Source organism: Colobus angolensis, unplaced genomic scaffold, assembly GCF_000951035.1.
Source record: "Colobus angolensis palliatus isolate OR3802 unplaced genomic scaffold, Cang.pa_1.0 Scaffold27, whole genome shotgun sequence".
NCBI lineage: Eukaryota > Metazoa > Chordata > Mammalia > Primates > Cercopithecidae > Colobus > Colobus angolensis.
This window is the reverse complement of record NW_012115932.1, coordinates 1,117,445-1,130,242: the sequence shown is the minus strand read 5'-3', so window position 1 is coordinate 1,130,242 and position 12,798 is coordinate 1,117,445. Positions and strand designations below refer to the sequence as shown.

General features: G+C 45.5%; 1 protein-coding gene across 3 annotated transcripts in view; it reads right to left on the bottom strand.

Moving 5' to 3' along the window:
* Positions 1-4,067: 4,067 nt before the first annotated feature.
* CYFIP2 (cytoplasmic FMR1 interacting protein 2) overlaps positions 4,068-12,798 on the bottom strand; it is a 131,938-nt gene continuing 123,207 nt past the window's right edge. For all 3 annotated transcript variants that reach the window (XM_011947677.1, XM_011947678.1, XM_011947679.1), the window contains 3 exons: positions 10,520-10,758; positions 8,986-9,133; positions 4,068-6,845 (listed from right to left, as the gene is read on the bottom strand). In XM_011947677.1, the coding sequence (XP_011803067.1) occupies positions 6,678-6,845; positions 8,986-9,133; positions 10,520-10,758 (555 nt within the window). In that variant the 3' untranslated portion in view covers positions 4,068-6,677. The remainder of the gene's footprint in view (positions 6,846-8,985; positions 9,134-10,519; positions 10,759-12,798) is intronic.

Sequence of the window (12,798 nt, the reverse complement as noted above, 5' to 3'; positions counted from 1 at the left end):
GTAGTTGACTGTCCAAGCCTTCCCTTCAAAGTTTTAAGCCTTGAATAAAATCCAGAGTTCCAAAATAGTTATATCAGATTCTGCCAGTGTGATTGTCATATAGGTGCGGAGGTGGATTCCTTGGCTTTCCTACTCCACCATATTCCTATACTTCTCTCCTCTTTTTTTCCCTAATCTTGTAAATAGTGAGTGTTCAAGGGGTGTTCCACAAAGGAAGAGCATCCCAGCCTTCAAACTGTCCAAGGCTCCCCAAAACACACTTTCTCCAGATCCATGCCCAGCGCAGTTCTTGGCTAAATTGCACCCTGCCCCCGACCCATGCCCCAAGTTCTAGCCCTTAGTACCTCAGAATGTGGCTGTATTTGGAAACAGTGTCTCTAAATAGGTCATTAAGTTAAAATGAGGTCACTAGGGTGGGCTGTAATCCAATATGACTGGTCTCCTTATAAAAAAAAAAAGTGGCCATGCTCAGTGACTCATGCCTGTAATCCCAGCACTTTGGGAGGCCAAGGCGGGTGGATCACAAGGTCAGGAGTTCAAGACCAGCCCAGCCAAGATGGTGAAACCCCATCTCTACTAAAAAAAAAAATTAGCCGGGTATGGTTTTGGGTGCCTGTAAGCCCAGCTACTTGGGAGGTTGAGGCAGAGAATTGCCTGAACCCAGAAGGTGGAGGTTGCAGTGAGCCAAGATCACACCACTGCACTCCAGCCTGGGCAACAGAGCAAGACTCCATCTCAAAACACACACACACACACAACACAAAAAAGGATAAGACACATACATACAGAGTGAAGACCATGTGAAAACACAGGGAGAAAGATAGTCACCCACAAACCAAGAAGAGAGATCTTGGGGAAAGAAACCAACTCTGCTGACACCTTGATCATCGATGTCCAGCCCCTAGAACTGTGAGAAAGTGAATTTCTGTTGCTTGAACCACTTGATTTGTAGTATTTGTTATGACAGCCCTGGGCACACTTGTACCCCCAGTGATGGTATTCTTTCCCACTGTCAAAATACTTCCTCTTCCCATTTGAAATCCTTCAATAATCTGTCAGGCCCTTAATTTTCTAATTGTGCCCTTGTATCATAATTCTCTACATGTCAGTGGTCCTTCTGTGGGAGTTTAAAAAAAATCTTACCATGAATTTGCATACCCTTAGGCAAATGTTTTTTGAAGTATGTTCCAATAGAGGATGATTAACATTGCAGAGAAAGGGGTTTCCAAGGTAATGACCATTGATATGGTTTGGCTGTGTCCCCACCCAAATCTCAACTTGAATTGTATCTCCCAGAATTCCCCTGTGTTATGGGAGGGATCCAGTGGGAAGTAATTGAATCATGGGGTCCAGTCTTTCCCCTGTTGTTCTCATGATAGTGAATGAATCTCAGAAGATTTGATGGATTTATCAGGGGTTTCTGCTTTTGCTTCTTCATTTTTCTCTTGCTGCCACCATGTAAGAAGTGCCTTTCACCTCCTGCCATGATTCTGAGGGCTCCCCAGCCAAGTGGAACTGTAAGTCCAATTAAACCTCTTTTTCTTTTCAGTCTCGGATATATGTTTATCAGCAAACAGTGTGAAAACTGACTAATACAGTAAACTTGGGAGTTGGGCATTGCTGAAAAGATACCCAAAAATGTGGAAGTGACTTTGGAACTGGGTAACAGGCAGAGATTGGAACAGTTTGGAGGACTCAGAAGACAGGAAAATGTGGGAAAGTTGGAACCTCCTAGATACTTGAATAGCTTTGACAAAAATGTTGATAGTGATATGAGCAATAAGGTCCAGGCTGAGGTGGTCTGAGATGGAGATGACAAACTTCTTGGAGCAAAGGTGACTCTTGCTATGTTTTAGCAAAGAGACTGATGGCATTTTTGCCCTGCCCTAGAGATTTTTGGAACTTCAAACTTGAGAGAGACAATTTAGGATATCTGGTAGAAGAAATTTCTAAGCAGCAAGCATTCAAAAGGTACCTTGGGTGCTGTTGAAAGCATTCCATTTTAAAAGGGAAACAGCATAAAAGTTCAGAAAATTTGCAGCCTCACAAAGCAGTAGAAAAGTCCATTTTTTGAGGAGAAATTTAAGCCAGCTGCAGCAATTTGCATAAGTAGCAAGGAGCCTAATGTTAATCCCCAAGACCATGAGGAAAATGTCTCCAGGCCATGTCAGAGACCTTCACAGCAGCCCCTCCCATCACAGGCTTGGAGGCCCAGGAGGAAAAAGTGGTTTTGTGGGCCTGGCCCAGGGTCCGCATGTTGTGAGTGCCATCTAGGGACTTGGTGCCCTGTGTCTCAGCTGCTCCAGCCATGGCTGAAAGGGGCCAGTGTAGAGCTTGGCTGTGGCTTCAGAGGGTGGAAGCCCCAAGCCTTGATAGCTTCCACATGCTGTTGAGCCTGTGGGTGCACAGAAGTCAAGAACTGAGGTTTGGTAACTTCCACCTAGATTTCAGAAGATACGTGGAAACTCTTGGATGCCCACGCAAAAGTTTGCTGCAGGAACGGGGCCCTCATGGAGCCTCTGCTAGGGCAATGCAGAGGGGAAATGGGTTGGAGCTGCCACACTGAGTTCCTACTGGGGTACTGCCTAGTGGAGCTGTGAGAAGAGATCCACCATCCTCCAGACACCAGAATGGTAGATCCACCAGCAGCTTGCACTGTGCACATGGAAAAGCTGCAGACATTCTATGTCAGCCCATGAAAGCAGCCAGGAGGGAGGCTGTACCCTGCAAAGCCACAGGGGTGGAGCTGCCCAAGACCAGGGATCCCATCTCTTGCATTGGTGTGACCAGGATGTGGGACCTGGAGTCAAAGGAGATCATTTTGGATTTTTAAAATTTGACCACCCTGCTGGATTTTGGACTTGTGTGGGGCCTGTAACCCCTTTGTTTTGGCCAGTTTCTGCCATTTGGAATGGCTGTATTTACCCAATACCTGTACCCCCATTGTATTTAGGAAGTAACTAGCTTGCTTTTGATTTTACAGGCTTGTAGGCAGAAGGGACTTGCCTTGTCTCAGATGTGACTTTGGACTGTGGACTTTTGGGTTAATGCTGAAATGAATTAAGACTTTAGGGGACTGTTGGGAAGGCATGATTTGTTTTGAAAGGTGGGGATATGAGATTTGGAGGGGCGAGGGGCAGAAGGATATGGCTTGGCTGTGTCCCCACCCAAATCTCAACTTGTATTTCCCAGAATTCTCATGTGTTGTGGGAGGGACCCAGGGGGAGGTGACTGAATCATAGGGAGAACCCATCTTTCCTCTGTTATTCTCATGATAGTGAATAAGTCTCATGAGATCTGATGGGTTTATTAGGGGTTTCTGCTTTAGCTTCTTCCTTGTTTTTCTCTTGCTGCTGCCATATAAGAAGTGCCTTTCCCCTCCTGCCATGATTCTGAGGCCTCCCCAGCCATGTCCAACTGTAAGTACAATTAAACCTCTTTCTTCCTAGTCTTGGATATGTGTTTATCAGTAGTGTGAAAACAGACTAATAAAACCATCTAGGAGATAGGTTGTTAATCCAGACTGATAAGGTTCTGCAGGACTCCTCAGAGTCTTTCAGATCTTCATGGGGAAAAGAGCATGAAGTGTTTCCCAAATTTATCTTCTTTGGAACCCTTTTTTCACTGAGTATCTCAAGACTAACAGTATTCCCACTACACTAGCTCAAATATGACTCGTTGTGATGGCAATTTTATGAGGTGATGACATAGGTTGAGGAAGATGTTGTGTGAAGTAGACCTCTCAAAGTGCACCAGTGGGAAATTACCTAGAATCAGGATATCAGAGCGAGAAAAGATCATCTTGTCCAACTTGACAGAAGAGGAAATAGCCCTAGGACTCACCTTAGTGGAGGACCTTTAGGAAAGCTGGTGCTATGTGAAATGTGAGGCTCAATTTGTAAAGATGTAATTCCCCACGTGGGAAAGCAAGCAAAGCCGTTAGTTTAGTGTGCAGTAACCTATATTTTTCTTTCATTCTCTTTTAGGTTGTTTGCTTAGTAATTAGTTTTATTATGGCCTTCTACAGGTCAATGAGGATTAGAATAGGACCAGGAATCAAGACCAAGTTGCTGGTTTTACTAGTTTGGAAGCAGTTTTAATGAAGATGGAAATGTTTATCAACTCAACACAGGTACCCCCAAAATACAAATCAAAATATCATCTTCAGCTGCATAGCAAATATGATTTAAGAATTTAACATCATTATTTGATCACAAGTGTAAATATGTCACCATAAATAAATGTAAATTCATTGTACAAAAATTCCCAACAATTCTTAATACAAATATGGTACATTTGACAGTTTCTGAAACAGATTTTTTTTAAAACTTTTTAAAACCTAAGCTTTATTTTTTTCCTGGTCATTAGACACACACAAAATAAAAAATCAAAAGAGGCTTGGGCAGTAATGCCAGGGAGGAAAGAATATTAAACTCATTGGGTGTTAGGAAATCAGTGCCACTGGCAAGCCAGGGAAATAAATCTTTCTGCTGAAAGGGAAGACCTCAATCTACTGAGACCTCAGTCTCCTGAAGGTAATATGACTTGGCCCAGAGGGTCAAATTTAGGGATATAAATGTGGGGTGAGAGAGGTGGGTTATTGAAATAGAAATCTTATCAAATAGATAAGTCAAATCTCCATGAAGTCGTGGTCAGGGATTTGGATGAAACTCTAGCCATCTATCAGCTACAGAGAGCCAGCTACCAACCTCAGACAGGACTAAAGATGTAGAAGGATCTGGAACTTTGACATTTTATATGTTTTGAAAGCATGTTCTCTGCCATGTGGGGTAATGTCTCTCTTTTGCCTCTGGAACATATCTGTGGTCATCAAGAAGGCAAAGTCAGAAATCAGAATAGAAGGTGGTACCTCCCAGAGAGGAGGATCTGCCAGTTTCTACTTGGAATCTCCTCCCTTCTCTCTTCCCTGTATGTATTTTCTTTCATGGCTTAGTGGTAGCTCAAAGCTCAAGGTGACCAGAATGATTCCTTTACAGCAGTGGTTCCCAAACATTGATGTGCAACAGAATAACTTGGGTAGCTTGTAGAAAGGGCAGATTTCCTGGCCCTATTCCCAGAGATCCAGAATTAGTAGGTTTGAGGTGGGGTCCAGGAATCTGCACTCAAATGTGCTACTCTCAGGATCTGACCTAAGGGGCCTTTCATGTGGCCCCACCTTTCGTCACTGGAGGACGTAAGTGCATCACGCAAACCTCTTGCTGTGGGCACTTCTTTTGGGGTTAAAAATGGGACCATTTGATTAAGGCAACCATTTCTAACCATCTTACTTCCCTGGGTTGGAGAAATATCAAATGTCACATTTGATGTTCTTAAAACCTCAGGGCCACAGATTTGCTTTGACAATGACATGCTCTGTAACAAGAAATTTATATCCTAAAGGCTTTTATCTTTCTCAATGGTCTCATCACACTCGGTAGGAGATTTTGCAGAAGACTTTTGGTTTGGTCTAGAAAATGGAAGTAAATGTTACCCCTGGGAGAGAAGTCACACCCCAAAGTCTAACTTAAGGAATGTAAAGAGAACAGCAAGTTGAGAGTAAAAGCTAAAATGTTCTAAGAATCTTTCAGCTTCTAGGACAATGGAAGTTCTGATTCCCTAAAAGAAGACTCTTCTTTGGGGGCAGGGGGCATATCTTGGTATTAAAAGCTCATTGACAATTATTAATACTCCTCCTCACCTCTGTGTTTCTAAGACTTTTTGGGCCTCTGTGGAAATAACCCCTTAATATTTTATTTCTTGTGGAAATGTTCCTTGATAAGCATTTCTGTGCCAAGAAGTGGCCCATAATTTGGTCACTGGCTAATGCTGTAGGCAGTGCTATGACTGATTTGTTCAAAGCTGCTTCCCCTATGTGGCCCAATACTAAGCCTTTCCCGTAGGAATAAGGGAACCATCTCACCATTAAGCAGCTGAGATGGCCTGAAAGCATCCTGTTTGGACTAGGACATTTCTGGCTGTGTTCGTACATACCGCTTCCCCACAGCAGGCCTGACCAGTCTCCTACCCCACCTGCATGGAGTGTGATACAGCTGTGAATGCTTTTTGGACCTCTCTCTAGGACTTCCCTGAGAGAAGGGAGTTGGAATGGGGCTTTGGGAAGCCTATGTGGTAGAATCCCTGGTACCCAGAGTGGGAGAAGTTGCCACCCAGGGTACTGCATGGAGAGAACCAGGAGAGATGAAGTAGTAAGCTGAGGCATGCCCTTCTGGCCAGGCTGGCATCTCTGGGCATGGCCACATCTGTGTTCACAGTCTGAGACTTGAGTCCTGGGGTCACACATGGGCACTGGGTAGGAGGTGTCCATCTTGGAAGGAGAAGGAAGTCTTGGGAAGCAACCACAGACGGGCGGGACGATGGGATGGAGAAAGGGTGAAACTAGGAGTTCTTAATATAGTTCAGCAGGGAGAAAAGAAAAAGCACACACTGCCCTGTTTCCTTTTTTTTTTTTTCATTTATGCTATGAAGAAACCAGCATGGAGATGTCATGGGAGAGCATGCACAGGCCCCGCCCTAGGGAGTGGTGATGTGTTTGGGGAGGTGCTTGTTTCCAGGTCCATCCCACACGTTGTCCAGTTGGATCCTGTGGCAGGCTGGCTGTGGCTTTCTCTCTCCTACTTCTCTTCCTCCTCCAGAAAAGGGTCTGCAGGACCTACTGCTTAACAAGTGGTGGCCAAGGACTGGTGGATAGGCGGCTGGAAGCAGCGCACATGCTCCACAGTGGAACTGTCTGTCTCCACAGACTTCATGTACTTGTTCAGGATGGCAAAAACCTCATTGTTCAAGATCTGGTACTTCCTGATCCGGTCGGCCATTTTCTTCAGGGGCTACAGAAGGAAGGGGATGTTCAAGTTAGGGCAGGACAAAGGTGCGGGTGGAAAGAGGGAGTAACAGGAGAAGTCAGTGAGGTACAGTGTCCCCTGCATCAGTGATCATGTCACCTTCTTAAAGTCCTTTTATGGAATCCCCTGGATCTGACAATCAAGTGTTAACTGGACCCATAAAAACTCTCTCCAAGTTTTAAAGCAACCTACAGAGCTACAATAATCAATAGTGTGGCACTGGCATAAAGGTAGACATACAGATGAATAAAACAGAATAGAGAGCCCAGAAATACACTACTACACATATGATCAAATGATTTTCAACAAGGGTGCCAAGACTGTTCGATGGGAGAAACAGCCTTTTCAACAAAAGGTGCGGGGAAAAATGGATACCCACATGAAAAATAACACTGGACCCTTACCTTATACCATATACAAAAAATTAACTCAGAATGGATCAGAGACCTAACCATGAGAGTTAAAACTGAAATTCTTAGAACACAGGGGAAAATTTTTATGATATTGGATTTGGCAATAATATCTTGGGATATGACATCAAAAGCAAAGGCAAAGGGTTGCATTGAAAACTTTCGTGCATCAAAGAGATACCATCAGAATGAAAAGGCAACCCATAAAATAGAAAATAATCACGAATCAGATCTGATAAGTAGTATCTAGAATATGTAAAGAACTTGAACTCAACAAAAATGACTTCAATTAAAAAAATGGACAAAGGACTTGAATAGGCATTTTTCCACAGAAGATACACAAATGGCCAATAACACATGAATACAGCACTCAGCATTGACAGCCATTAGGGAAATTCAAATCAAAACCATAACAAGATAACTTTTTCACCCATCAGGATGACTATTAAAGAGTAAGTGCTGATGAGGATGTGGAGAAATTGGAACTCTTGTGTACTGCTAGTGGGAATGTAAAATTGAGCAGACACTATGGAAAACAGAATGGCAGTTTCTAAAAAAATTAAACATAGAATTACCATACGATCCAGCAATTCCACTTCTGGGTATATACTCAAAAGAATGGAAAGCAGAAATTTGTAGAGTTATTTGTACACCCATGTTTCATAGTAGCCAAAATTAACCATTTTCAAAAATAGCCAAAAGGTGACAGCAACCTGAGTGGACAAACATAACATGGTCTATATACACAATGAAATATTATACAGCCATAAAAAGGATGGAAATTTGAACACACACTACAACATGGATGAACCTTGAGGATATGCTAACTAAAATAAGCCAGTCACGAAAAGACAAATACTGTATGATTCTATTTATAGAGGTATCTAGAGTAGTCGAATGCATAGAGAAAGTAGAATGATGGTTACCAGGGGCTAGGGAGAAGATGGGGGGTTATTTTTTAATGGGCCCAGAGTTTCAGTTAGGGAAAATGAAAAATCTCTGGAGAGGGATGGTGGGAATGGTTGTACAATAATTAAGTGTACTTCATGCCACTGAATCATATACTGAAAATTACCATTGAAACTATTTTATGTGTATTTTTTAAAAGCCCTTTGTGAGGTGGCTCCTACCTCTCTCTCCTCTCACTGGGTCCCCGAGACCCACCCTTCAATCTGCCTTCATGCCTCAGTGCCTCTGCTGTCACTGTTGGTCTGTCTGGAGCATCCTCCCTGCCCCATACCACCTTTGCTGCTTGGTTCTTTGCTGAGGGCCATTCTGGACTCAGCCCAGACACAGCCTCCCTCTCCTGGGAAGCTTTTTCTGCCCGCAGCCTGGTTTAAGGGTCCTTTTCTCCCTTCCCACAGCAGCCTAGCTCACCCCATGCCAGTACCTATCCTATCCAGGCGCCCACACAACTCTGGTATTTGGTGAATATTTGTACCAGTGAGAAACTGGTAGCAGAGTCTGATTGGGACAGGGGAGATGCACTCCCGGTCTGGAGCCCAGCCCTGCCCTTCGGGGTGAACTGATTCATGGCAGTAGGTGATGAGTGGGTGACTCATGGCTTCCTCTAAGCAGGTCCCCGGCCTGTAGTATCTTTGTACTTGCCGTGTGGGGAGCTGGCCTTCACAAGCAGCTCCTCCTCTGCTTTTCTGGTGAACGCCTGGTTGTCAGCCCAGCCCCACCTCCCAGGCCTCAGCCACCAGCCTGCTTACCACATTCTTAATGATTTCATCCTTCCCGTCCTGCCTCTGCACTTTTAGCAGGTGGTAACAGAAGTCGAACAGGTCGAAGCGACGCTGCTGGCCCAGCAGGACGATGATAGAGCAACCAGCCCAGTTCAAGCCATCGCCGAAACACTGCCTAGGAGCAGGGGGAGGAAGCAGCTGGAGAGAGAGGTGGCGGAGGAGGGCAGGGAGGGAGGGAGCCTCATCTTGGGCCAGGAGTACAGCTACTAAGCAGGCCTGTCTTTGGGCCAAGTCTCTTAATCTACAAAATAGGTACAAAGGAAGCTGTGAGGGTGGGTTCATTAGTTGCAGTGATGGTAGTTATGTCATAAGTCCTTCCAACCACAAAGAGGTGTCAGCCTCTTTGCATCACTAACATTAAAAAACAAAACAAAAAAACCCAGCTCTTAAGAAGCTCTGAATTTGCAAGGAAAAATCCACCCAGCCCTTGAGATGTATGTGGCTGATTACTCTGTGCAGGTCAAAGGAGAATCTGTCTTGACTCTAAAGGAGCTGAAGGAACACCCAGGGGGTGAGGGGCCATTTCAAACCAGGAGGCCAACTGGCCAGAAGCAGGCTGAGAGGGAAGGGAAAGGCCATGGTGGGCAGATGCTGCTGGGGTCGAGGCTGAGTCCTTTTGGTTCTGACAAAGCTCTGATTGCAGGCCCCCAACTCTCAAGAGACCTGGGCAATTTGGATGGCAGTAGAGTCATCCTTCAGCTGTCTCTTGTTCTCAAGCAGCAGCCCAACCCGGGCAGATGTCCCCAGTTCCCCATCACTGCACTGGAAGCCTGCAGGCCAGCTACTCTGAGACAGCTTCACCACTTTCTTGGGGAAGCCTCCTCTCCCCACACCTTTTTCCTAGAGCTCTTGGCTGCTGGAGGGGAGGCCTTGTCTGCCTTTCCACTCTGTCCTCGATAAGTAGCTGGGTGAGTGCAGTAAGAACTAGCTCTGGCCGGGCGCGGTGGCTCAAGCCTGTAATCCCAGCACTTTGGGAGGCCGAGATGGGCAGATCACGAGGTCAGGAGATCGAGACCATCCTGGCTAACATGGTGAAACCCCGTCTCTACTAAAAAATACAAAAAAACTAGCCGGGCGAGGTGGCGGGCGCCTGTAGTCCCAGCTACTCCGGAGGCTGAGGCAGGAGAATGGCGTAAACCCGGGAGGTGGAGCTTGCAGTGAGCTGAGATCCGGCCACTGCACTCCAGTCCGGGCGACGAAGCAAGACTCCGCCTCAAAAAAAAAAAAAAACTAGCTCTGCTGTCTGCTCTAAGGACTCCTAAAGGCTCCTCATTGTCTAGTAGTACAGTGTAGTGGGGGTGAGGCAGGCAGTGAGGGTCTTACTATCAAACCCTTACTGGGCTCTTTCTTGCCCATGCAGTCAGCTCAACACACTCAACAAAGTAGTTGGCCAACCACCCCTACCCCCTGCCCACGTTTCTGGCTGAACTCTGGCAGCCCCATGACCTGCAGGAGCACAGGCAGATTGGGGGTAACCCTGCTCTCTTTAACGGGTACTCACTCAGCTGTGAACTCGTTGGTTCCCACAGGGATGCAGTAGACGAACTGCATGGCGCTCCACAGCCGGTGGAACTCCACACACTCATCGACGTGCATGACGCCATTGGTGGGCGGCGGGCCCCGCCAGATGGGGTCCTGCAGGTAGCTCCGAATGCGGGTCAGGATGACCTCGAACATGGACAGGCCACAGCACAGCCGCTCCTTGGTCAGAAGGTCACCCTCGCGAGCGATGGCGATTTGCTGGAAATGGAAGGGCACATACACGTTCTATCCACATCTTAGAGCCCATCTGCCACCTCCCACCAGAGATTCCCAAACTCTGAAGCTGGCTGCATCTGGAATGAATTCACCAGAACTGGTCTTGTTCAGAGCAGGGCACAAACTTGATGATCCTGAATGCAACAGCAGGGAAGTTTCACGGTAAGTCTTCCTGGTGTTAAGTAAAATCCAGGCACAATCAGTAGCGGATTAATTTTTAAAATTATGATTTACCCACGTCATGAATGCTGGATAGCCATTGAAAAGACTGATGTGATACTACTAGTAGTACTACTGCTTCTACTATAACTACTACTAGCTTATGCTTTCTGAGTGTGGGTAGTAAAGCATAAGGCCCTGTTCTAAGCACTTGATATGTATTGACTCCATTCCATCCCGTGAGGTAGATGCCATTACTGTCCCCATTTTACAGATGAAGAAACTAAGGTTCAGAGAGGCAGCCAGTGAGTGTCAAAGCTCACACTTGGCCCAGTAGTCTAGTTCTATTGGTTAAGTTGTAAACAGAGTAAATTGCAGAAACGAATGTATACTACAATTCTACTTTAAAACATTGACAATGTACAATCGCACAGATGAAAGTATGTGTGATGTGTGTACGTGTAAAGCATATTTTAGAAGGACTAACATGAGTTGTGGGAACAGATGGGCTTGGAGAAGTGAGTGGGATTGTCACTCTTGACTTTAAATACTTCTGTACAGTTGAATGTGCTACAATGAGCATATGTTACGTTTAAAACTTGCCCATGATTTCAGATAATTATTTCCTCTAGAAGTGCTTCTTTGGCAGTTACAAATGACCTCTATTAATAATGTAAACTGGCCTTTCATCTGGGTTCTGGCTACTGCACATCTAATAAGCAACTGGCTAGACAGGCTAGATGTCAAACACATTATTACACACGTTATGAGTCAAAACATGTAGGGATAGAGGTCCTGAAAGCTATCTGCAAAGTAAGGTAAATGTTAAAATCGGAGGTTAAAGTAAGGTCTCCAAATCTGTGAACAAAGCTAAAAAAAGGCTTCTGACTCTGAGAGATCCGCAGGGGACTCATGGGATCAGCTCCCCAGTGGGAGGTTTCCCCAAGGAGCCATTTTACAGGGTGGCTGGGAGGCACCTGCCTGACCTCCCCCGGAAGCCCCCTCCCTGGAGGCCCCCAGGAAGAGGGTGACCTTTAAGTGAACCCATGAAGGGAAGGAAATCAGGAAACACCAAGGCAGGAGTCTGTAATAAATGTGGACCATGAGTGTACTTGTCATGACAACTACGAACTGAAAGAAATCTAGGAAAAAGATGAATTGGAGAAGCAGTTTGCCAATGTGTGTTTTAAACACGAAGGAGAGGGAACCCTGATTCTCGGTGACTCATCCTGATTTCACTGGCAGGAACAGCTTGGGAGCCAAGGGAGAGTTGCTGAGACTGCCACAGTTAGCTAGAAATATCTCTTGTGTAAAAAACAACAACAACAAAAAATCCTGAGCCTGTGTTTGAGTCTGTTTGTATTCTCTTTATTTGTTCTTACTCTGTTCTATTTGACCCCAGAAAGGGCTCCCCATTTCAGAAAGAGAGTCTAGTACAAGAGAGATGCTCAGTAAATAAAAGGCCCCGATTTGTTCTCAAGCCGTGAATATTCTTTTGCCAGTTAATGCATACAGAGTTCTGGTTTACTAATTAATCGACTGTGCATTTGGTTTACTTGAATCAGTCCTCAGGGTCAGACAGTCCTGGAAGGGGGAATAGAAAAATTGGCAACTGAGGTTATAAATCTGTGGACAGACTTTGAACTCTGGTGCCCCTACCCACTACAGACAATGAAAAGGGCCTTGACTGCCACAGGAGCTTTCTCCCTTTCCTTTGAAAAGCGTTTGTCAGCCGGGCGCGGTGGCTCAAGCCTGTAATCCCAGCACTTTGGGAGGTTGAGACGGGCGGATCACGAGGTCAGGAGATCGAGACCATCCTGGCTAACATGGTGAAACCCCGTCTCTACTAAAAAAAATACAAAA